This window comes from Gorilla gorilla, chromosome 2 (genome assembly GCF_029281585.2).
Source record: "Gorilla gorilla gorilla isolate KB3781 chromosome 2, NHGRI_mGorGor1-v2.1_pri, whole genome shotgun sequence".
NCBI classification, from domain to species: domain Eukaryota; kingdom Metazoa; phylum Chordata; class Mammalia; order Primates; family Hominidae; genus Gorilla; species Gorilla gorilla.
In genome coordinates this window covers 176125684-176153249 of record NC_086017.1, presented here as the reverse complement: position 1 = coordinate 176153249, position 27566 = coordinate 176125684, and the positions used below count along the sequence as shown (strand labels likewise).

Below are 27566 nucleotides of genomic sequence, written 5' to 3'. Positions count from 1 at the left end.
TTACTTTAAATAGTATATTTCAAAACCAAATGTTGAGTGGATACCAAATGCCCATGTTTATGTAATTTGATAAAGGATGATTGAAGTCATTCAAAATTTAGTGATTTCTAAAAATTCCTTTTCACTGTATTTTACCAGAATATATTTAAATAAGTAAATATTAATAACAAAATACAAAATTGATACAAAATTTTGACATAATTATTATAAATATTATGGCATGGTGTATTAGCCCAGTTTCATGCCAGTGATAAGACATACCTGAGACTGGGCAATTTACTAAAGAAGGAGGTTTATTGGATTTACAGTTCCACATGGCTGGGGGGGCCTCACAATCATGGCAGAAGACAAGGAGAAGCAAGTAACATCTTAGGTGGATGGCAGCAGGCAAAGAGAGAGCTTGTTCAGGGAAACTCCTATTTCTTTAAAACCATCAGATCTCATGAGACTCATAAACTATCATAAGAACAGTGCAGGAAAGACCCACCCCCATAATTCAATCACCTCCCATCGGGTTTCTCTCACAACATCTGGGAATTGTGGAAGTTACAATTCAAGATGAGATTTGGGTGGGGACACAGCCAAACTGTATCACATGGCTTTGGAATTATGAAATTTTAGAATTTAAATACCAACTTTATTTTTTAAAATAAATTGTATTTGTTAATTTGGTTTTATTTTTAGAGCTGTACAAAAAGTTTTTCCTAATAAGAGAAGCTTCATTCTTACCCGCTCAACATTTGCTGGATCTGGAAGACATGCTGCACATTGGTTAGGAGACAATACTGCTTCATGGGAACAAATGGAATGGTCTATAACTGGAATGCTGGAGTTCAGTTTGTTTGGAATACCTTTGGTAAGACAGTTTCATACAGTGTTACTCATAAAAGCTACAATTACATTAATTTTTAATGTAATCTTAATTAATTTTAGTGAAATGATCAAAAGGCATGTTACAGAAATAATTCAGTTTTTTATTTTTATGGAGTTTATGAGGAAAATAAGAATACAGATGGTATCTATAATTTCCAACCATCAAAGTGGGAATGTAGAACTAATAAAATTCAATGAAATCAAGATAATTGAGGAAAACAAATATAAATATAAACAGCATAGAAAAGCTTATATGAAAGATGTAAAGAAAAAAATAAGGTGGTGAAGAAAAGTTCAAATATATTGGTTATAAAAATAAATGTCAGAAGTCTAAGTCTATTTAAAATACTAGATTACCAGTTTAGATTTTAAAAGATAATCTTTTGTTTACAATATATATAAAACATAAGAACAGAAGAAAACGTTTAAAATTTCAAAAGTGGAGAAAATGTGTACTAGGAATTGTAGACATGAAATATCTGAGAAGTCTAACTCTATCAAACAAAAACATAGTATCCAATATTGATATTCAAGACTAAAGAGAGACACTACATAACAAAAATAATGTAGAAGGCATTATAAAACTGTAGTGATTTGTTTTCTTTCATATGCACAAATAAAACAAACACCAAAAACCCGATCAATAAAAGTAACACCCCCCCACACACAATCTTCTGTTTGAAAATTGAAAAATAGGCTGGACAAGGTGGCTCACTCCTGTAATCCCAGCAATTTGAGAAGCCGAGGTAGGTGGATCACTTGAGGTCAGGAGTTTGAGACCAGCCTGGCCAACATGGTGAAACACTGTCTCTACCAAAAATACAAAAAGACGGGCATGATGGCAGGCACCTGTAGTCCCAGCTACTTGGGAAGCTGAGGCAGGAGAATCGTTTGAACCTGGGAGGTGGAGGTTGCACAGAGCCAAGATTGGGACTCACTTTTTTGAGACCCTATCTCAAAAAAAAAAAAAAAAATTGAAAAACATATTACCAAATTCATTCATGAGTCAAAAGATAAACTGAATAGAATTGAAAAATAAAACAACCTAAGAATTAACTGTTAACAATTTTACTTATTAAATCTTGGGAAATTTCAGCTGTTAATATTTAAAGAAAAACTTACTGATTTAAATACTTAAAAAGAAAGAAACGCTGAACAGTGAGTGAAGTGCATGAATTTAAAAAGTGGAAAAGGAAAAACAATAAACCTAAAGAAAGATGTAAGTAATTAAAATAAGAGAAAAAATTAATACAATATAAACAAAATCTCTAGAGGAACAATTTTAAAATACAAAGGTGGCTCTACAAAAATTTTAATAAAATAGATCAATTTATAGCATATTTGTTAAAAAAAGAAGGAAAAACAAGCAATATTCAAATGTATTTTAGTATAAAGTGTCACTTATTATAGCAACCAATTAATAAACTGTAACCAACAGTCAATATTAAAACTAAATGTAGGACTTTTTGAGAAAATATAAGTGATAGCTAAGTAAATTAAAGATATACCCTGTTCAATAATAAGAAGGCTCAATATATTAGGAATAGGCATTCTCTACAAAATGTTATCAAAATTTTGTGGAATTCCAATTTAAACAATAAAAGGGATTTTGGGAAACGTAAAAGGTGACTCTAAACTTCATATGGAAAACAATACATTTTAAAGAAGTAGAGAAAAGGAATGAGGATTAGTTCTAACCAGATAAAGCTATAGTTATTAACACAATGATACTGGACTGTGGATATACAAATAGATTAACACAGCAATTTAAGACACAGGCCCATGCATGTATAATTTGTTAAATGACAGCAGTGAAGGGAAGTATCAACTATTTATATGGACTATTGACTCAGTATTTAGGAAACAATATAAAATGTGTCAATTTCTCACACCATGCACAATAAACAGTCCCAGATAGATTAAGGGACCTATGTGTGTAAAATAAACTTTATCCATTTTAGAAGAAAATATAAAATGGTAAATTTATGACATCAGGTTAGAGAAATAATTTCTTAAGCAGAATACAAGGAGAATAAATCTTAAGAGAAACATACATAAATTTGACTACAACAAAATGAAAACTTCTGTTCATCAAAAGAACATTTGAAAAGTTAAAAATTAAAAGCAACTCACCAGGAAATGTTATTTTCAATTCACATAGTCTATAAATGATATTCAATTTGAAGTTCCTACCTTAAATCTGTAAAAATTAAGAACAATAGAAAAATAAGTAAAAGATATAAACAGGCAATTCTATAGAAAGAGTAATCTATAGGGACCCAATAAAAATATGAAAAACTTCTCAATTTCCCTGTAATCAGAGAAATGCAAGTAAAAACTGTGGTGAGATATATTTTATGAAGAAAGGTGATAAAATTTGTCTGAAAATATCAAGAATTGGCAAGAAAATGAAGAAGGGGAATCTTTGTGTGCTATATAGTGCTTGCAAATGGTTACAAACAGTTCCAATTATACAATGCACATTATAAGTAAACCAGAAAAATAATCCTATGTATGTACACCATAGAATAAGAATATGTTTTTTACATATTCACAAGGATATCTATACAGGGTGAGTAACCCCTATCCAAAATGTGTGGGACCAGAAGAGTTTCAGATTTCAGGTATTTTCAGATATTTTAATATTTACATATATGTAATGAAATGACTTAAATGAGCAAATTTATGTTTCATATACACCTTACACACATAGTTTGAAGGTAATTTTATATAATTTTGTTCAGGAAACAGTTTTGACTGCAACCTGTCACGTGAGGTAAGGTATGGAACTTTCCACTTCTGGCATTATGTTGGCTCTCAAAATGTTTTGGATTTTGAAGTATTTCAGATTTTGGATTTTTGGATTAGGGATGCTCAGCCTATATATAAATTTCACGGAAGAATTTTTATAGTCATGAGTTCCCATATATTGGAGAACTAGAGTGACATTAATATTGAATTTCACACAAAAAGGAAATTACATTATAATGCATACAACATGTCATTTATACAGTTAAAACATGCAAAACAATGCTATATATTGTTTATAGATACATATATACTTACACAGAAAAAATAAAGAAATGTTTGTAAATGGTAAACACTAAATTCAGGATAGTATTTTCTGGAGAGTCCTTGAATAAGGATAATGCAGTCTTACATGGGTACACATTGGGCAAAGCTCAATTTTATTTGGAATAATTAATTTCAAAGCTCAACATGAACACATGGTCACAGTTTGTTATTTTATTCCTACAGTTACATATTATATTATAAATAAGAAAAATCAAATCAAAGAAGTTGAGTTAGGGATTAAGAAGCAACATATTTTAATACAGTAATTTCATCTTTTACAATGAATTAATGAGAACATCAAAATAAAAAATGAGTAAAATGTAAATACAAAAGGATAAGAAAATGCATAAAGAGACAATGAAGGAAAGAACATATAAAATAATGCAACTAGAGACAAGGATGGAGCAAAAATGGAAAATAAATTGGTTTAAGGAAGCATATATAAAAGGAGTAAAACAAATTGTATATAAGGCACATTCATCAGTTGAGGCATACAGTGTGATGCTCTAGGCAAATTTGAGAATCTTAACATTATAAATAGTAAATATGTATGTTATTTAGGTTGGAGCAGACATCTGTGGATTTGTGGCTGAAACCACAGAAGAACTTTGCAGAAGATGGATGCAACTTGGGGCATTTTATCCATTTTCCAGAAACCATAATTCTGACGGATATGAAGTAAGAGCCTCTTGTTCTCCATGTTGTGAAATAAAAAACAACCATAGTTTTTATTAATGTTCTTAAATTAAATCTATAGATTATATGGTCTGAAAGATTGTAGCATAATTTATAAGACATTGTTAGAAGTCCCTCTCTCAAGTCCTATACATATTTTGTATATTTTTACATTTTTTAAAAGACGGTCAAATAAGGAAATCATGAAATGAAATGTATTCACAGCACAAATATTTTAGTTGAGACTAACGCATAACTGTACAAGTATATTAAGTTACCGGTATTTTAAAGTAGAGCCAAAGCTTTTAGAGTATGAATTCTTGGATTCTAATAATGTAAGTTCCAGGTAACTTTTATACAAAGAAAAGTTATAATATACTGTCATGGATTTTGAGTTTGTGTTTAGTTCATGTAAAACAAGAATTTAAAGATAGTCACAAAACAATTAGAGTCCAGCGTCTTTCAATAATAAATAGAACTGGCATAGAGACAAAAACAAAACTAACACTTTTAAAACACAGTTTTGGACTGGTAGGAGCAGAAGTGCAAGACAATACAAAGCTAGTCTACCAGCCGTGGGAACTCAGCATACTGTGGGCTCATGATCATAGGCATGTTTTTCGGAGAGAATAGTAAAATTCAGTTAAACCATTAAGTCAATTAAGCATCTGTTGGTTAAGAAACCATTCAGTGTTCACACAGTGGTTGCATACAGGGCTTATATTGTGTTTGAGAAGAGGGACAACTACTGAGCTCAGCCTGGAAGGAGGCATGATGGAAAAGAATTAAAAGGTACAAATTGGAGATTAGTTTCTTCCTAATACACAGAAATGATACTTTCAGGAAATGTGTGTCCATGGGAGATTTTGATAGAAATTACATGACACTCTGCGTTCATTTGTATTCTCCAAAATGCTGATGATAAGACAGAAATAAATTTTGAAATTTATTGGTGAAATAATGTGAATGACAAAGGGAGTGGGCATGAGAAAATGAGGAGAGCCTGCAGACCACCGTTCAGGTCTGAACTTGATGAAGATGAAGGGAAGGAAGGTGGTTTGGTAGGGACAATCCCGAATTGCAGCCTAGTTCTAACCAAGTTTCAATCAAGTGAGTGGGGAGTCCTTCAGGGAAAGTTGACCATTGACCTTTCTTGCATCTCCCAAGAATAGGCCTGCATGGTGTTCTTACTATGCACATTCAAGGCTGGGAGCAGCACTGGGAAACATGGTTTTCAGTGCAAACTTAATAGTGGATTCAGGGAGACAGTAGTTGAGGTCTTCAGTTAATATTGTTACCCAAAGCAAGAGGTCTAAACAGCCTTGTCCATATCAGTGTTACTTGGCTGAAGGAGTCACTTATCTAGCCTGAGCTCAGTAGAGAGGCTGCACTACAAATTGTAAGTCTACAGGCTGTCCATGTAGCTCTGTTCACTGTGTTCCTGAGCCAGCAACCTACCTGTGATAATTCTAATAGCAATGGGATAAGACAGTAAGTCCTTAGGCAAGCCCATTTCAAGCCTCTGCTTTAGTGTGTCACATACAATAACATCCTATTGGCCAGAGTAGTTTGCATGACTGAGCGCCACATCAAAGCATGGGTAGGTACCCTCCACCTTCACTGGTAGGGATTACAACATTCCATGATAAAGGCTGTGGGTACAAGGAAGCATGAAACATTGATTTACAAGATAAAAATTCTATTTTGTAAAAAAAAAAATTTATTTTTTCTGTGGCAACACTTTAAATATGTTGAAATGTCCACTTCAAAATTAAGTTTAATTAAAACATATAACAAAACCTAGAAATATTCATTCAGACACTTTGATGATGAAATAGGAATAATTTTAATTTCTCATAAACAAGCTGAAATTTATTTAGTTGCTTTAAAAAGCAGATTAAAATGCTTCTACTTTAATTTTCACTCATACTTTAGCTTTCTTATTTTATTTTATTTATTTTTTGACTTTAGGAAACTTATTATAATTTTTCTTCAGAGAGAAAGCATTTTTTTCTTTTTCTTTCTTTTTTTTCTTTTTTTTATTATTATCATTATACTTTTAGGGTACATGTGCACATTGTGCAGGTTAGTTACATATGTATACATGTGCCATGCTGGTGCGCTGCACCCACCAACTCATCACCTAGCATTAGGTATATCTCCCAGTGCTATCCCTCCCCGCTCCCCCCACCCCACAACAGTCCCCAGAGTGTGATATTCCCCTTCCTGTGTCCATGTGTTCTCATTGTTCAATTCCCACCTATGAGTGAGAATATGCGGTGTTTGGTTTTTTGTTCTTGTGATAGTTTACTGAGAATGATGATTATAAATCATGCTGCTATAAAGACACATGCACACGTATGTTTATTGCAGCATTATTCACAATAGCAAAGACTTGGAACCAACCCAAATGTCCAACAATGATAGACTGGATTAAGAAAATGTGGCACGTATATACCATGGAATACTATGCAGCCATAAAAAATGATGAGTTCATGTCCTTTGTAGGGACATGGATGAAATTGGAAAGCTTTCTTATTTTAATTTCTCTTTCTATCTCATAGCATCAGGACCCTGCATTTTTTGGGCAGAATTCACTTTTGGTTAAATCATCAAGGCAGTATTTAACTATTCGCTACACCTTATTACCCTTCCTCTACACTCTGTTTTATAAAGCCCATGTGTTTGGAGAAACAGTAGCAAGACCAGTTCTTCATGAGTGAGTACTATGTACAATAATTATAATAATACCTTTTAAAGTATGTTCAAACTTACACAGAAAAGTTTAATGGAGATAAATCAAGATATCAATTAAATTTCTGCTGCTTGTTTTTACATTGGTGTAAATGATTTGAAGAGCTATATAATAATGCCAGTAAATATAATTAATTGGACAATATTTAGGTAGAAATGAGAGAATTAAATAGAACTTACAAGGAAAAGATATATAACATATGTTAGGATATTATATCAGTAAAGAGATTAAGCATAGAATTTTTAAAAATACATCAACTAAATATTGAAAGAATAAACTACATATGGATCAAGAGTTGAGTATAAAACTTACAAAAAAGGGAAGTTGTGCTTATCTTTGCATGTATCTTTGACCAGAGCAGGGCCTTTCTGTGATGACTTAAAGATCCTTTTAAATTCAGGTAAAAACTAGAGCTTACCACAAAATAGTTAAGTGAAGAAAGTAGAACATGAAAGATTTCCGATACTTTATGATCCTACTTATAGGAGAAAATAATTTAACAGAAAAATTTTTGTATAAATAAAAAGTAACCTTGTCATCTGTGATAGATTTTTCTGAGTATGAGATAAACTTTCTCCTTCTCTCTTTTCTTCCTTCCTTCTTCCCTTCCCTACCCCTTTTCTACTTTCCTTCCCTCTGTTCCCATCCCTTCCTCCTATCCTCCCTCCCCTCCTTCTTTCCTTCATTTCTTCCTTTTCCTTTCTCCCTCTTCTACTCCCCCCTTCTTCCTTCTTCCCTTTCTCCCTTCCTTCCTGTCAGGTGAACAATAAAGGATGTAAGAACTATGAATTGAAAATGTCATCTGAAACAAGCACAATTCAAGATAACAACAATTCCAAGGAAAAAACTGAAAAGATAAACTGAACCAGGAATTTGGATAAACTTATTTTTTCATTATTATACTTTAAACATTGTCATTGTTCTTAGGTTTTATGAGGATACGAACAGCTGGATTGAGGACACTGAGTTTTTGTGGGGCCCTGCATTACTTATTACTCCTGTTCTAAAACAGGTAGGCTCTACAGGTTTAATAACCTTATTGTTTGAACTTTGTATAACTAAATCGACCCTACATTACAAAACATCTGAATAATAGATGTTACTCAGTGGACTGTTTCAAGCTGATAAATATCAAGTTGGAATTCTACGATGTGAAACAAATTTCAAAAAGTTATAAAAATATTAAGTAGATTGCTTACCAAATATGTGATATCTAACTGGGGACAAGAAAATTGTATGAAGTTATTGTTTTCCTGAAAAAAAAACTGTATTATCAAATCAAAATCAATTCATAATAACAAAGTGTTCTCATTTAAGTAGACATATACATTGAAATTTTGCTCAATTGTAAATAACGAGGAACTGGAAAACTCGCTGATCAGATGAAAATGTTGGAGAAACACTGGAGTGGGTTGATAATTATTACCTATTTTTAAAAGGTGCATGTGTCCATTGAGGTATACAGAAAGAAACATATTCACATTCACAATGACCATGTGGTTTATAACAATACACGTATATGCATGCAATATTTTAATTGCTATCTAAATTACTTTTTTATTTACCTCTTTGCTTTTTTAAGTTTTACAATATGATATTATCTAAAGCTAATAAAATAGCCCTTTGATTATTATCTATAGGAAATATTGGAGTGTAACAACATAAAGTTTTTTTCCCTTGACTATGAAAACCCAACTTAATATTTGATAAGATCCTCTTTGTTAAAAATTGAAATTAAAAAATACATATTATCTTTATTTTAGGGAGCAGATACTGTGAGTGCCTACATCCCTGATGCTATTTGGTATGATTATGAATCTGTAAGTAACCTTAACACACTAATGGACTCACAAGTATTATATTTTCAAACACTTCTACATAGAAACTTAATTCCATAGAAACTTAACTACATAGCATACATATTTTTAGAATTTCTGTCATTACTATAAAAAATAATAATTTCAGACTTTAAAAATGTGTTAAAATTTGTGTAAGTATACCCTTTGTTGCACATGAGCTAGACTCAAATATGAAGTTATATTATTTAGCATAAAGAGATATTATTTATTTTTAAATTTTGGAAATAAAAGGTTAGCAGTAATTTAGGAAGGAGTGGCAACTTATTTTAATGCTTTTTCCTATTTTACATATTTATCTTATTGCCAGAAGACTTGAGTACTGAGCTAGTCTTATATATTTGTTTTTATATGGTATATTCAAATATTTGAAAAAGGCTTTTATTTCAACCTTGAAGAGGCAAAATAACAGCACTCAAATACACCATCCATTTTTTCAATTGAACAAGACCTTTTGAGCAATATTTATTTTATTTTTTTTTTGAATTTTTTTTTTTAGTAGAGATGGGGTTTCACCACGTTGGCCAGGATAGTCTCGATCTCCTGACCTTGTGATCCGCCCGCCATGGCCTCCCAAAGTGCTGGGATTACAGGCGTGAGCCACTGCGCCCGGCCTGCAATATTTATTTTAAATGATATTATTTTGCATATCACTTACATTGGCTAAGTATACCCTTTATTTTTACAGAAATAATCATTTTAAGAAAATCCTTCCTAAAGGCATAAACTTTAAACCAAAACAAAGAATAAAAAAGCTAATTAAAGTACTGTTAATTATTGTAGAAAGAAAATGAGTCTCTTTTTGTTGATTTTTTTATTTTTGAGAAAGTGAACTTATTTTTCCTCTGCTTTGTTCAGCAAACTGAAAAAAAATTCTCCTAAAGTTAGAAAACAATATATTCATATTCATTTGGATGACATAAATTGCTCATAATAAAAATTCATACCTTTTAATTCTTGTGAAATAGAGTTTAAAGTCTTCAATAATATTAAGAATGTTTTTAATCTTCCAATTATTAGGGTGCAAAAAGGCCATGGAGGAAACAACGGGTTGATATGTATCTTCCAGCAGACAAAATAGGATTACATCTTAGAGGAGGTTATATCATCCCCATTCAAGAACCAGATGTAACAACAACAGCAAGGTAAAATGAAAAATCATTAGTTGAAATCTAAAATAAAATTCAAATCTTAATATTTCATATTTGCATTAAGAATTAGAGATAATATTTAGTTTCTGCACCAGAAGATATTTGACATACAGAGGTAATACTGAACTATAACCATCATAGCTATAAAAAGAATGAAATTATTTATATTATTATAAATATCTTGATTTTCAAAATTTCTAATTTACTTAGAAGTTAACTTCCTGTATCAAAAATTTGCCCACATTAGCATATTAAAGATAATATTTGATTCTTAATAACTATACAAAACGTGAATATTTGTTAAATAATTGAGTGAAGTATTCGTTAATTTTTACATATTTGAATTTCCATACATAAATAAATCCCAATGTATTTCTTTCTGCTAAAATACTTTAAGTTCATAAATGAACTGGATATTTCATGTTAGGTAAAGAGCGAGAGAGAAACTAAATTGCTCACTAAGTGTAAATCTCAGAAATATTTTCTGAAAATAAAAGAAACTTGAAAATGCTGGTGCTCCATTTCACATATTCATTCTGAGTACAAAGAGCACAGAAAGTGCCATATTTAATTTACATACTTTTCCCTATTCTGCCACAACCCAACAGGAAGTTACTCTTTATTCCTTACCCTACTGTATTTTCTTCATAACATTAAGAATATCTGAAATTATATTATTTATTCTTTTCTTGTATGTAGTATGTTAGCGATATGCGTTAGTAATTAGTAATTTAACTGTTTTGGCATTCTGGAATGGACTAGTATCACAATGTAACTGATACAAGAGTATGTTCTCAAAAAATTGTTATACACCAGAGCTGTAATGATCAACAGCAACAAACACTTTGGTAAATGCATACTGGAAGGAATACATCCTATACAGTCCAGGAGATGCCTGGTAAAATGTAACTAAAAAAAAAAAACATATTTCTTGACTACATCTCATTACTCCTGTTATAATCATTTCATTTATAAGATTCTTACAGATTCCACTAAACTTTTTTTTAATTTTAATCATATTTTTTATTTTTTTCTCATAAGATGTAGACTTAATACGTTGAGATTTAGGATTATACAGGTTGAGTTTAGCCTTAATAAGACATTTAATTTTTCTTGTTTGAATTAAAATATTATATTATTTCAATTTTGCAAGTATCTCAGCCTTCAAAAAATCCATTATTATTGCATTTATTACATTTATTCTTTTGACTTATTTTCTACATGTATAAATTATTTCGGTATTCACATAAGAGCATTGATATCGGTAAATTATTAATACATATAAATACAAATTTATTGATGTCAATGTCCTTACTGAATTCAGGGCCCATAAAACAGACAGGTTGAAGTGGACTTGTTCATAGGATATTGTATTATTATGGATTTATTTTTAATCATATATGCACCTAATTTTTCTTAACAGCCGTAAGAATCCTCTAGGACTTATAGTCGCATTAGGTGAAAACAACACAGCCAAAGGAGACTTTTTCTGGGATGATGGAGAAACTAAAGGTAAGTCTGAAAGTAATATGCTTTAAATGTTCACTCTGATAATGGGAAGTTTTGGCTTTATTGATACAGGTTGTATCATTTTTTAAATATCACAAATTTTTATTTTTAATTCCTAATGTTTTTTATCTGTTTCAGGCTTTTAGGCTACTTTAAAACTTTTAACATTGTTATTTGCTTTATCTATATGTAACTAAAATATCCAGTTTTGTGCTTTTGTTTGTTGTAAGTCTTTGGCAAGATTTTTAATCTATCTTTATCTTTTAGATTAAAATAGTCAATAAATTCTCAGATATACAAATTGCATTATATTTTCAACTGTTTTAAAGTAAGGTAGTGATTATAACTAATATTTTGTTACTGTAAACAGAAAATAAAACCAACATTTAAAGATTTAGTTATTTAATGTCATATTATTTGAGGTAAGAATATCATCGTATCAATTGTTTACAATTTATTTTCCTTATTATCTTTAATTGAATTTCTTGAGCTCCAAACTTGGGAATTCAATATACCGAACAAAATGTTTAAAAGTAATTTTATGCTATGGTATTTCTAATTATGCCATAGTAAGTTTGTCTATTTGTATTTAACTATTCACTTACAATTTTCCTTATACATTTTTAGAAACTTTTTAGAAAAATCTCGTTTCTTCTAATAGAGGGCTGTTAGGTATGTGTTTTATATATGAGAATAAAAAATTATAATTTATCTTCTATTTTAATTAACTACTTCTCAGGTGTATTAAGGAATATCCTTGTACAAATTTTAAAGAGTTACAGATAAATATAGGAAGGACAACAAGAAGAAAAAGACTATCCTAAATGCCTTTAAATGTATATGAAACGTGAATATTTATTTATTTATTTTTGAAAATGTGTATATTTAAAAATTACCACAGGATTCTATAATTCTCTCCTAAGACTTACATTCACCCTCAGTTAACATTCATTTAAATAAATTACATTTATTTATGGCATTATATCAATGTATTAGCAATCAAACTTATTCTAAGGAAAGATCTATTCTCTGGGTGATTTTCTCAATGCAAGCTATGAATTACTTGTATCATTAACAGTATTAATTATAAATATTCTCTGTCTTTTAATTATTACTATTCTTTACCAGTAGTCCTTTCCTTGATAAATGTAGTCTTTTATACCATTTACCTGACTTTCAAATTTATATCTCCAAACCAGTCTTCTATGTACTTCTCTATTTGTTTGTCTAATAAAAATCTAAAGCATAATCTGCCAAGATAGAACTTGGATCTTACCACCATGTATCTGCTCCACCTATGGTGTTCCCTTTGTCAGTTGATGGTAACTTCATTGCTACAGATGCCAACACCTTGGAATGGGCTATTATCTCTCACAACCTAAGGATTTCATTGGTTCTACTTTGATCTGAAGCCTCTCATCAGTTTCCCCACTGTCACCACCATCTTTCATGTTAATTTAGGGCAATAACTTCCTAACTGGCCTGTAGCTCTTTTTAACCCCTTTTAAAATTGTATTACAATCCAGCAGGTAGAGTAATCATTTTAAAAGGTGATTCCAGTAATTGCATCTCTTCTCAAAACCTTCTAATGATCCACCATTTTACTCAGTTAGGAGACAGAGTTTTATCGAGACCTAGAGAGCTTATTATTTGTGCTTTAACATGTGCACACGTGCATGCGCGCACACACCTACACGCACGCACACACGCATAAACACATCATCCTGTATTGCTTTCTATTTCTCATTGAATTTTAGCACACCAATCTTCTTGCTCTTTCTTAAATACCCTGGGGTGTAAGCACACTAGGGTGAGGTCTCGTGTGAGATTAGATTCCAAACCTATTCTCTGGCTTTTGTAGTAAGCCGAAACTTAGTACATAGAAGTGTTGTAAAAGTGGATTTCAGCTGAACTTAACATTACTTGTAGTCATCAATCAAACAATGTTGAGATAATACCTCCATCGATAGCATGTGTGGTGCAATTATAAGATTATTCCTATTACTCAAATTATATAAATATTCCAAATACATACTGTCTACTGATAAAGATGCATATGAATAGCTTACTTTCATATAAGTAAGTAGTTAAGAATATGAATAATATAATTCAATCAGTTATCTAATATGACACCTATGTAGCTATGTGCATTTAAAAAGTGAAAGAAAACCAGAATTCTGATTAATGGATTTGTAAGCAAACATGGAGACAGTAAAGTGATCTTCAGTTCAGGTTCTGAATATAATTTTATTTCCTAGGACTAAAATTTTAAGCAAATTAATGTTATGGAAAGTATATTATATGAATCCTAGGATTCCCTTTATATTTTAACACTGTTTATGACAAACTATTTCAGTCCTTATCTTCAGTTTTTCTTTAAAGAGATACATTGAATAAAAGTTATATTGCATATACGGTACAGAATCATTGTATTCATCCATTTTCCTCATTAAAGTTTATTTAAATTACAGACTAAAGTTTATTTCAATCTTCAACATGTCTCCAGATTTATTTTTTCCTTGAATACCAAAATAATAGAAAAAAATAAAAAGATGCAAAATGTATTATAATATGCCATGTTTTCCTAAGAAAAATGTACTGTTATGAGGTTTACAAGGGAGAGAATATCTTTCAAAATAATACATTTTTAATTATATATTATTTACTGTAAGTTTTGCTTTCTCTTAATTTCCAGAAATATCTTGGTAGTCTTTGAAAAAATAAGCAAGGCAAATATGTATTCATTACCTCTACTTGCTGTGAAAATAAAATACCATTATTATATAATTTAGAGACAATTAAAAAATTTAAAAACAAAATCTGTTTGGGATGCTTCATTAATAAACAGCATCTAGTTTGTTCAAATTTCTTAAGTGTTATATAAGTGTAAAACCAGAGCAGAGAATTTAACATTGCATTTTGTACTGATCACGATATTTTTCATTTCAGATACCATACAAAATGGCAACTACATATTATATACATTTTCAGTTTCTAATGTAAGCACTCTCTTTGTACATATACTTAAATGTATAATTTGTTCATGCCTAGGTTATTCTTTTATGATGAATTTTTTGGAAAAGATGTTTACATTTGCCTACAGATTTTAATGGAATGTAATGAAATAAATTGTTCAATTAAATTGTTATATTTAAATTGTTAAATTATAAATAAATTGTTACCTTAAAATTTTATAAAGTTTGTGACCATGTAATTGATGGAAAGAAACCTTTAGACTTCTTGACATGTTATGTTTGGTTTTAGGCAACATGCCCTAGGAAAACAATTTCAACATATCTGAAAATGTTTTAATCAATTGGTCACAGTAATAATTTGTGTGGATTTTGGTTTATTAAATTTTGAATAGTTAATAGAAATGATTTTTTCATAGATTTTGGGTTTTTTCATACATTCTTCTTTAGCAAAGCTAAATTATTCTTCATCAATGTTAGGGCTAAAATAAGAATGAGTATATATGTGTTGCATATGAGTAATTAAGTTTATCTCTGAAAATAAAATTTTCTGGCATATATATAAAAATGAAAATAGATATTAATGAGTATATTTCTATGTGCTACTTGGATGAGGAGAGCTGGTGGGAATAGAGATGTAGATGATGACCTTTTTTTGCTGTTTCTTACCTGTATTGTTATTTCAGGTTTGTATCTGATGACCTAATATATAATATCTTATGCTATTTTTCTCAGAACACATTAGATATTGTGTGCACACATTCATCATACCAGGAAGGAACTACCTTAGCATTTCAGACTGTAAAAATCCTTGGGTTGACAGACAGTGTTACAGAAGTTAGAGTGGCGGAAAATAATCAACCAATGAGCGCTCATTCCAATTTCACTTATGATGCTTCTAACCAGGTAATTACAATCTTTTAAAATATTTTAGCTATCATATAATCTCACATTTAATATTATATAACCATTCAGGCACTTATCCTATTTCTCCTCACAGTGTGTCTTCCTTTCTTCCCTTCGTTGCTTCCTTCTTCCCTGCATTTTTTCTTCACTTTTTCTGAACAATATTCCAATTTATGTCAATCCAATTTGTATTTAGATATCAACATGAAGGGAATTCCTTGCTATTTCTCTCTATATATTTCATTTTCTCATGCATTCTAATTATATGGGACTTTCTAATATTTTCCATAAAAATTCTTCAAATCTGAACTCTAACCTACCTATTGCACACAAAAGAAAATCCCAAATGTTTTAGCTGCTTTAGACTCTTTAACAAATTGGTTTTGTTCATTTCTTTAGTCTTTCTCCTGTTTCTTTTTTAGTGAGGTCTCATTGTCCTCAAAATATATCTTGTACTTTTCTGACTTTAATTTTGTGTTTACACTTTTCTTCTCCTGTAGAAAGCCTTCCTTATATTGTGATTTCTGTCTCTTTTTACAGTTGTAGTATAGAGGGGAAAAAATAACAAAATGGGATGCACTGTTATTGGATGCACAGATTATAACTCTGCTATCTCTGCTTCTAAACGCATTAAATCAATCTCTCATTATTTTAGCTTTCTCATTTGCAAAATGTAATATTTCAATCATAATGTTGTTTTGGGTAGTAGATTGATGTATTAAAAAAGAGACTGTAATATTTAAAAACATGAAAGCAATTATTTTTGTCATTTACCCTTTCTCCATTTATATAATACTAAATTATTAGTAATATTACCATAAATAATTTCTAAATTATTTAAGATATAGAACATTGTCTTATAATATTTTTGTTTTAACTCATAAGACCTCTGGCCCAGGGCTTTTCAATTATTAGTTTTCAGAAAATATGTACTGGTCAATTATTTTTTATTTAATAGGCATATTATGATTTATATTTCCTAACACTATAAGAATAAATTGATATAAATTAAGTAATACAAGCTTATTGTGAACTTTATGACTCTAATGGAGATTAAAAGAGGGAATAATAAAAAATAATTTTATTGGTTATGTATGCAATATAAAGGTCTGTCTGTGGCTATTTGTATGTCCACTTTTATGCTTATAAATATATATATATTATATATATAATCTTCATAATTCTGCTGTGTATAGATTGATCTCTATATGAATTTTCATTCCTTAAAGTTTTGCAATTATGTTTGGTGGGTATCAAAAAGTAAGCTATGCAGATGAAAATCTGGGTGTGGGATAAATCTTGCTCACATTATTCCCAAGGCATATAAGCAATAATCAAACATAATTTTGAAATCCCAATTATAGACACAATTCTATGTGTGTGACATGTACATATGTGTATATATGTACATAAATACACACATATATATTGCATATATATTTTCTGTTTTTCTAGTATTTTATCAAAACTATTAATGATTTAATTTGAAGAATTGCCCTCGTTGCCACATTTTGTGAAATGTAAAATGTTTTTTTAAATCATCCAATGATCAGATACAGTGTTTAATGTTTTTGTTTGTTTGTGTTTTTTTTCTTTTTTTTTTTGTCTTCAAAGGTTCTCCTAATTGCAGATCTCAAACTTAATCTTGGAAGAAATTTTAGTGTTCAATGGAATCAAATTTTCTCAGAAAATGAAAGATTTAATTGTTATCCAGATGCAGATTTGGCAACTGAACAAAAGTGCACACAACGTGGCTGTATATGGCGAACGGTAATAATAATTTTAATTATTACTCATGATATGGTTATCACATAAGCATTTTGATGCAAATTTTACATATTATAATTTTAAATCAGCAGCATATAAACTAAATTCAAGTAGATAATCATTTGGAATTTGAAGTTAGCATCTCTGACAGGCAATTCACTTTTATCTTAATTAATTATCCAAAGACATATCTTAGTAAATGCCAGGCTGAACTGATGTGTAAATTGCTTTCCAGGCACTTTGGATAATGTAATTTTACTTAAAAAAATAATACTCAGTCTGAGAGTTACACTCTACTTGGTGTTGACTGTAGCTGATTTGCTCATTTGGGTAAGATATGCCAGTAGTGGACACTATTTTGAAAGAGTTGTCTCAAGTTATTAAGACATATGATTTTGAGTAATGGGCTACTTCTCTTCCACTAAGGATGATAATCTCTTGCCAGTTATTTTGGCTTTCATTTTAACAAAATGATGATGGCTGAGGATGGCAGGAGTTTTTACCAATGTCACAGGAAGGACATTGTAAAACATTCCTCTTGCTATGCCTGTTTTTCAAATTCTGGGCTTTTCGTTACATCATTGAGTTTTGTCAACAAATATATTTATTTAATATAACCAAATAATTAAATGCATTTGTTGTATCACTGAGGTGAGTCAAGACATATTTGTCAGCAATTTCCCAGAGACATTTACATTTGTATAAAGAGATGCACAGAATCTCTGCCTCCAGAGAAATTATCCCAATTTCTCTCCATTAATTGTTAAAGCAGCATAATCTGTATCACTAGTGAAGAATAGGGAAGAATATAAGAACAGAAAAAGTAAGGAGAAGAAAAGATTCTAAAATCAATAAGTCAAATAGTGAAGTTCACTTCTCTAAACCTTCTCTTTAAGTTGCCTGTTTTCAGCCAAATACACATCCATTCCCCTTTGCACTCAAAGTATGCTAACTTTATCAAAACGAATATAAAGGACAGGTGGGAACAATTCATTTTACTAAAGATTAAATATCTTCTAAACATGAAAATGTGAAAATTTATCTTTCCTATTAATTTTAATGTTATATATATAATGCTAATGTTACATATATATATACATATATATATGTATATATATACACCACAGTTTTTTTATCCACTCATTGATTGGTGAACATTTGGTTTGGTTCCACATTTTTGCAATTGCAATTGTGCTGCTATAAACATGCACGTGCAAGTATCTTTTTTGTATAATTACTTCTTTTCCTCTGGGTAGATACCCAGTAGCGGGACTGCTGGATCAAATAGCAGTTCTTCTTTTAATTCTTTAAGGAATCTCCACACTGTTTTCCATAGTGGTTGTAATAGTTTACATTCCCACCATCAGTGTAGAAGTGTCCCCTTTTCACTGAATCCATGCCAACATCTATTTTTTTTTATTTTTTGATTATGACCATTCTTGAAGGAGTAAGGTGGTATTACATTGTTGTTTTAATTTGCATTTACCTGATCATTAGTGATGCTGATCATTTTTTCATATGTTTGTTGGCCATTTGTTCATCTTTTCTTTTGAGATTTGTCTATTCATGCCTTTAGTCCACTTTTTGAAGGGATTGTTTGTTTGTTTTTTCCTGCTAAATTATTTGAGTTTGTTGTAGATTCTGGATATTCGTTCTTTGTCAGATGTATAGATGGTGAAGATTTTCTCCCACTCTGTGGGTTGTCTGTTTACTCTGCTGACTGTTCCTTTTGCACTGCAAAAGATCTTAGTTTAATTAAGTCCCAGATGTTTGTCTTTGTTTTTATTGGATTTGCTTTTGTTTTTTGGTCATCAAATCCTTGCCTGAGCCAATTTCTAGAATGCTATCTTCTAGAATTTTTGTAGTTTCTGGTCTTAGATTTAAGTCCTTAATCCACCTTGAGTTGACTTTTGTATAAGGTGAGAGATGAGAATCTAGTTTTATTCTCCTGCATGTGGCTTGCCAATAATCGTAGCACCATTTGTTGAATAGGATGTCCTTTCCTCACTTTATGTTTTTGTCTGCTTTATCAAAGATCAGGTGGCTTTAAGTATCAGGGTTTAATTCTGGGTTCTCTATTCTGTTCCATTGGTCTATGTGATTATTTTTATACAGTACCATGCTATTTTGGTGACTATGGCTTTATAGTATAGTTTGAAATTAAGTAATATGATGTCTCCAGATTTGTTCTTTTTGCTTACTCTCACTTTTGCTATGCATGGTCTTTTTTGGTTCCATATGAATTTTAGGATTGTTTTTTCCAGTTCGGTGAAGAATAATGATGGTGTTTTTTTGATAAGAATTGCATTGAATCTGTATATTGTTTTGGCAGTATGGTCATTTTCACAATACTCTTTCTATCCATCCATGAGCATGGGATGTGTTTCCATCTGTGTCATCTATAATTTCTTTCAGTAGTGTTTGTAGTTTTCCTTGTAGAGGTCTTTCACCTCCTTGGTTAGGTATACTCCTAAGTATTTTAGTTTATTTTATTTTCTGCAGCTATTGTAAAAGAGGTTGAGTTTTTGATTTGACTCTCACCTTGGTTGTTTTTGGTTTATAAAAGAGCTACTGATTTCTGTACATTAATTTTGTATCCAAAAACTTTGCTGAACTATTTTATCAGTTCTAGGAGCTTTTTGGAGGAGTCTTTAGGGTTTTCTAAGTAAACAATCATATCGTCAGCAAAGAGCGACAGTTTGACTTCCCCTTTACTGATTTGGATGCCATTTCTTTCTTTCTCTTGTCTGATTGCTCTGGCTAGGACTTCCAGTACTATGTTGAAAATAAGTGAGAATGGCCGTCTTTGTCTTGTTCCAGTTCTCAGAGAGAATGCCCTCAACTCTTCCCTATTCAGTATTATGTTGGCTGTGGGTTTGTCATAGATGGTTTTTATTACGTTGAAGTATGTCCCTTGTTTGCTGATTTTGCTGAATGCTGGATGTTTAAAATGTTTTGCTGTGTCTATTGAGATGATCCCGTGATTTTTGTTTTTAATTCTGTTTATGTGGTGTATCACAATTATTGACTTGCATATGTGAAACCATCCCCGTATCCCTAGTATGAAACCCACTTGGTCATGTTGGGCTATCTTTTTGATATGTTGTTGAATCTGGAATTTGGTTAGCCAGGATTTTGTTAAGGATTCTTGCATCTATGTTCCCAGGGATATTGGTCTGTAGTTTTCTTTTTTGGTTATGTCCTTTCCTGGTTTTGGTATTAGGGTGATACTGGCTTCATAGAACAATTTAGGGGGGATTCCCTCTTTCTCTTTCTTGTGGAATAATGTCAATAGATTGGTACCAATTATTCTTTGAATGTCTGGTAAAATTCTGCTATGAATCCATGTGGCCCTGGACATTTTTTTGTTGGTAATTTTTATTACCATTTTAATCTCACTTCTTGTTATTGATCTGCTGAGGTTATCTAATTCTTCCCGATTTAAGGTTGTGTCATTCCAGGAATTTATCCATCTCTTCTAGGTCATCTAATTTATGTGTGTAAAGGTGTTCATAGTAGCCTTGAATGATCTTTTGTATTTCTGTGGTGTCAGTTGTAGTATCTCGCATTTCATTTCTAATTGACCTTATTTGGACTTTCTCCTTTTCTTGATCAATCTTGCTAATGATCTATGAATTTTATTTATCTTTTCAAAGAACTAGGTTTTTGTTTCAGTTGTCTTTTGTATTTTTTTGTTTCAATTTCATTTAGTTATGCTCCAATCTTGGTTATTTCCTTTCTTCTTCTGAGTTTTGGTTTGGTTTGTTCTTGTTTCTCTAGTTCCTTGAAGTGTGACCTTAGATTTTCTATGTGTGCTCTTTCAGACTTTTTGGTGTAGGCATTTAGGGCTATGAACTTTCTTCTTAGTACTGCGTATGTTGTATCCCCGAGGTTTTGATAGGCTGTGTCACTATTGTCATTCAGTTAGAAGACTTTTTAAATTTTCAACTTGATTTTATTTTTGACCCAATGATCATTCAGGAGCATATTGTTTAATTTGCATGTATTTGCATGGTTTTGAAGGTTCCTTTTGGAGTTGATTTCCAGTTTTATTTTACTGTGGTCTCAGAGAGTGCTTGATATAATTTCAAATTTCTTAAATTTATTGTGCCCTATCATACAGTCTATCTTGGAGAAAGTTCCATGTGCTGATGAATAGAATGTATCTTCTGTGGTTGTTGGGTAGAATGTTCTGTAAATATCTGTTAAGTCCATTTTTTCTGGGGTATGGTTTAAATCCATTGTTACTTTGTTGACTTTCCATCTTGATCTGTCTAGTACTATCAGTGGAGTATTGAAGTCCTCCACTATTACTGTGTTGCTGACTCTCTCAATTCTTAGGTCTATTAGTAATTGTTTTATAAATTTGGGACCTCCAGTGTTAGGTGCATATATATTTAGGATTGTGAATTTTCCTGTTGGACAAGGCCTTTTATCATTGTATAATGTCCATCTTTGCCTTTTTTAACTGCTGTTGCTTTAAATTTTGTTTTGTCTGATATAAAAATAGCTACTTCTGCTGGCTTTCAGTGTTCATTTGCATGGAATGTTTTTTTTCTACCCCTTTATCTTGAGTTTATGTGAGTCCTTATGTGTTAGGTGAGTCTCTTGGAGGCAGCAGATAGTTGGTTGGTGAATAGTTATACATTCTGTAATTCTGTGTCCTTAAAGTGGAGCATTTAGGCCATTTACTTTCATGTCAGTATTGAGATGTGGGGTACCATTCCATTCATTGTGCTATTTGTTTCCTGTATACCTTATTTTTTTATTTTGTTTTATAGGTCCTGTGAGATTTATGCTTTAAAGAGGTTCTGTTTTGAGGTATTTCTAGGATTTGTTTCAAGATTTAGAGCTCCTTTTAGCAGTTTCTGTAGTACTGATTCTGGTAGTGGACAATTCTCTCAGCATTTGTTTGTCTGAAAAAGGTTATATCTTTCCTTCATTTATGAACCTTAGTTTTTCTGGATACAAAAGTCTTGGCTGATAATTGTTTTGTTTAAGGAGGCTGAAGATAGAGCCCCAATCCCTTCTAGCTTGTAGGGTTTCTGCTGAGAAATCTGCTGTTTTCTTTTATAGGTTACCTGGTGCTTTTGCCTCACAGCTCTTAAGATTTTTTCCTTCGTCTTAACTTTAGATAACCTGACAGCAATGTGTCTAGGCAATGACCTTTTTGCAATGAATATCCCAGGTGTTCTTTGAGCTCTCTTGTATTTGGATGTCTAGGTCTCTAGCAAGGCCAGGCAAGTTTTCTTTAATTATTCCTTCAAATATGTTTTCCAAATTTTTAGATTTCCCTTCTTCCTCAGGAACACCAGCTATTCTTAAGTTTGGTCATTTAACATAATCCCAGACTTCTTGCAGGCTGTGTTCATATTGTCTTCTTCTTTTTTCTTTGTCTTTATTGGATTGAGTTAATTCAAAAACCTCATCTTGAAGCTCTGAAGTTCTTTCCTCTGCCTGTATGATTCTATTGCTGAGACTTTCATTTCTGTGTTTAAGGCCATGTGGTAGGATGATATCATCAATGAAATAAGCTTGAATAGATGAGAAGTGTTCAAAGACTAAACCCTGGGCGATTACAAAGTTTAGCCAAGGAGGAAATGACAAAGGAGGCTTAGAAAGAACAGCTCAAGTATTGGGTTGGAAATAACATGCTGGGTCCTGGAAGCCAATTGAACAAAGCATTTAGAATGGAAGAAATGATCAACTATGCAAATTGTTTGTCAGTAAGATAAGGACTGGAAACTGACATGTGGATTTGGCAACATGGAAGTCTTTGGTAACTTTAACATGCAAACATTAGATGTAGTACTAGGGATAAAAGCCTGGTTAGAGTGAGTTCAAGAGAAAATCAAGGGACAAATTAGAGATAGTGAGTATGATGAACACTTCTATGTTTTGCTGTAAAGAAAGCAGAAAAAATAGAACAGTAGTCAGAGAAGTTACTGAAGTGACATTTACTCTAAAAAAATGAGAGAAATAAAATCAGTTTATGCTGTTAAAAATAACATAATGAATGAAATATTATTGATGCAAGAGAGAGGGTGGAGAATTGAGGGAGAAATATTTTTATAGGCAAGGAGGCCTGGGATAGGGTACACAGATGAAATTGTTCACTTTAGATAGAAGCCAGACAGTACACCCTTAAGAAGATGAGTCAAACAGAGTATCTCAATTTAGTTAGCTTAGGCCCCTTTCTTTTAAAGAGCTTTTATGAGGACCTACACAACTTCTTTAAAAGGAAATTGGAAATGTAGATAAATATACTATTTCTCTGCAAAATATAATAATTTAATAAACAAGGAAGATAGGGAGAATGGATTGTGGTATGGCAACCAGCCATCAATGCCACAGTTTATAATTCTTTTTCTTAGGTTTTATCTCTCACTTCTATGTTAAACCAATCAACTCTGATTCTTGGCCAGGGTTCCTATTTCAAATCCAGGTCAGGATGTAATTAACCAGTATAAGAACATGTTAAAAAAAAAGAAGGATTCAGAGTTTCATTATAAGTAACAGGATTCTAGCACTTGCCCTTTAGAGGCATGTTATAATGCCATTTTTATACACAATAATCAACAATCAATATGAAGAGTAAGAGCAAACATGGAATCAAAATTTATTAGTAATATACTTGCTTTTGCAGACAACACAATTTAATGCTATTTTTTGAGTTAAAAAATGTATGACATTTGATCCTTCTGCTCTACCATTCTTTCTCTAGAGTGTAAATGTAAATATTTTGTATAAAATTTTAGTACATGGGATCGCAAATTGCATAAAATATATTTTGTGTTATAACTGATATTTCATTTTTGTATTAATGAAACTTGTAAATCATACAATGTGTGACTAAACATCAGTATAGTTTTAAAGAGTCAAATATTACAAGGCTTATAATTTCTGGCAATGAACGTGCATTGTGTTTTTAGGGTTCTTCTCTATCCAAAGCACCTGAGTGTTACTTTCCCAGACAAGATAACTCTTATTCAGTCAACTCAGCTCGCTATTCATCCATGGGTATAACAGCTGACCTCCAACTAAATACTGCAAATGCCAGAATAAAGTTACCTTCTGACCCCATCTCAACTCTTCGTGTGGAGGTGAAATATCACAAAAATGATATGTTGCAGTTTAAGGTATGCTTGATATAAACTACCCCAAAGCTTAACTCATCTTGTGAGATGAGATTTTGAATAATCCTGTGATTGATATTTAATGTAATATTAAAGGTTATTAACAGATTTGATAATATTTTGATTCTATAAAAATATTTTTTCCTACACAACTCATAGGTAGGTGCCCAATAAATGAAACTGTTCATTCCTGCTAACTTTGTGATTAATACAATGATGATTTTAAAAATAAATTTAAATTCTTACAAAATACATAAGTCATTTATTATCAAACTATGCTGATAATGTAATTAAAATAAACAAAATTGGATGGCTACTGTTTCTATTATTTTTAAGTTGTGGTCTTAATTTTCTGGCCAATGCAATAAGACATACCAAAGCAATAATTTCATTCAACTTTTAGAGATAGCATTTTTTAACTTAAGAATTCCAAAGGAATCCATTAAGAATAGTATTATAAATTTAAAATATCAACAAAATAACTAGATGTAAAATTATATTTCCAAAGATATTTTCTTGTGCATTATTGCTCATTATTTAGAAGCAGAAATGGCAACAAATCTCATTAGCAAACTCAAATGAAAAAATCAAATAATAAATCATCAAAAATTATAGGACTAAGTGGAGTATCTATAAGGAGAAAAACTATTAAAAATGTTCATATTAAGTATTTTAAAATTATAAATAAAAGTAAACGATATTTTAAATGTTAATTCACTTTAGCTCAGTCGCTGCTTTTAAAGTATTTTCATATAAATCTTAGTGAAATATCTTTTGAGACTTCATAAATTAACTTAAGTTTGTCTGAAAAAATAAACATCTTGGAATTGTTAAAATTCAGCAATGGGTAAAGAATAAAAATTCATATAATTAAAACAGGGTGGAACTGGAGATAGCATTGCCTGGTTGTTTATTGAAACGAGACGGCACAAAAGCATGGAAGATGTTTTGTGTGTGTGTGTGTGTGTGTGTGTGTGTGTGTATGTGTGATGTCACAAAAGCATAGAAGATTGTGTGTGTGTGTGTGATGGCACAAAAGCATAGAAGATGTGTGTGTGTGAAGAAAGTTTCGCAAATTAATAATGAAGAGGTAGGTTATTTAATAATTTATATAAAAAAGTGTCTGTTTTTAATCATACGCTAAAATAAAATTTAGAATGAGTTCCATGTGAAAACTAAACATAAGCCTAAAATAAATTTAGCTGCATATTTATTTTGTATCTGGCTAGCAAAGGCCTTTCAAGCCACAGATTAAAAGGCGTTAAGTGACATAGGTAAAAATCTACACATTTTCTAACATAACAATAAAATATGTTTTCACATCAAAAAACACTATAAACAATTAGAGGACAAAAAATGGGTAAATATCGGATAAAGATGTGACATAGGGAAAGCAATTCCAATTCATATAATCAAGAAAAAATATCAAGACCTCTCATAAGAAGACATTTAACAGAAGAAACTAAAATATCAACATAATTACACTCATTAAAAATTCCAGGAGCAAAATGCAGTTTAAAGTACAGTGGAACATAAATGTTGAATAATAATGTAGAAAAAGATGAAACCTCATAAGTAGGAAATGAAATGATTAACAATGAAAAATAAATGCTTTTAATTTAACATAAATTAGCATTAGAGTACACATTTTGGTGAGAAAATTAATCAGTAAACAAATTCTGGAAAGCAGTTTGTCAATAGTTATCAAAGACCCTAAAACGGTAAGTATACTCAGACCCTAGTGGTATTTAAGAAATGTGCTGAAGAAATAAAAACACAAATAAACATAAATTAGCATTAGGGTTTATTGTATAATCATATGTATTACAAAAAATATTGAAACAACTTCTGTTTTTAACCATGAAATAATTTTGGTATACCCATACAACAGAATATTTAGCTCTAAAATTTTTGTTTTGATTTCTTATTATTTAGAAAACAAATCACAAAACATTTTTTAAAGGTTCAAAAATGCAGTACTCAGTTAGGACCCATTATAAATGTGTATGTGGAATTCTATATTGATATAGTTATATGGACCATGAATGTAGAATTAGAAATTATATGGAGAAAAATTCTAAATATTCTTGTCTGAGCCATTATTTAACTTAGTTCATGATATGTACATGCTATGTCAGCAATCAGAATAAACTTTTTTACTACTTATCTGCAATAGATTTATGATCCCCAAAAGAAGAGATATGAAGTACCAGTACCGTTAAACATTCCCACCACCCCAGTAAGTACTTATGAAGACAGACTTTATGATGTGGAAATCAAGGAAAATCCTTTTGGCATCCAGATTCGACGGAGAAGCAGTGGAAGAGTCATGTAAGTAATTGAATTATTTGATATAAAGGATATTTTAATTTTAGCTTAGGAAGGGAAAAGTAAAATGATTAACAGCCTTCACTGTCCTAGAGTAGCATCACACAAAAAAATTTAAGTCGTGTTAAATAACTTTGCCCATTTTAATATTTCTAGCTAAACATAGTCCATGGGACTATTTTAAAGGATTGGCCCACAATTTTATCTACACTTTGGAGGTGTTCAATTTCACTATTAGTATCAGACTCATTCTTCTAATCAAGTTGAGAACCGAAACCAAAACCTCTTTTAAAAAGCATGATGAGTGTTGGCAAAAATAAGTATTTGGAAACGTGAAGTAAATATTTTATTAAAACTGTTGAAATAGTTTATTGGTGCTTGAATCTGATAGAATTAATAATTTATCTGCCAGGTATTAGTGAAAATAAGTTACAACACATAAGTCTAGATATATTTTTATGTTACAATGAATAAATTTAATTTTAAAATTGTAGTCTTTATTTTATTCAAAAGATCTATAAACTATAATATATTAAAATATACTTTTATGTAATTTAAGTTTG

The 27566-nt window shown here is 30.9% G+C and overlaps 1 protein-coding gene across 1 annotated transcript in view; it reads left to right on the top strand.

Moving 5' to 3' along the window:
• SI (sucrase-isomaltase) overlaps window positions 1-27566 on the top strand; it is a 100122-nt gene that overhangs the window by 30757 nt on the left and 41799 nt on the right. Inside the window, exons 16-27 of the mRNA XM_019023079.4 lie at window positions 685-856; window positions 4510-4626; window positions 7188-7342; window positions 8306-8390; window positions 9142-9198; window positions 10255-10379; window positions 11809-11897; window positions 14844-14893; window positions 15602-15772; window positions 17387-17542; window positions 24472-24678; window positions 26852-27006. Of these exons, the coding sequence (XP_018878624.3) occupies window positions 685-856; window positions 4510-4626; window positions 7188-7342; window positions 8306-8390; window positions 9142-9198; window positions 10255-10379; window positions 11809-11897; window positions 14844-14893; window positions 15602-15772; window positions 17387-17542; window positions 24472-24678; window positions 26852-27006 (1539 nt within the window). The remainder of the gene's footprint in view (window positions 1-684; window positions 857-4509; window positions 4627-7187; window positions 7343-8305; window positions 8391-9141; window positions 9199-10254; window positions 10380-11808; window positions 11898-14843; window positions 14894-15601; window positions 15773-17386; window positions 17543-24471; window positions 24679-26851; window positions 27007-27566) is intronic.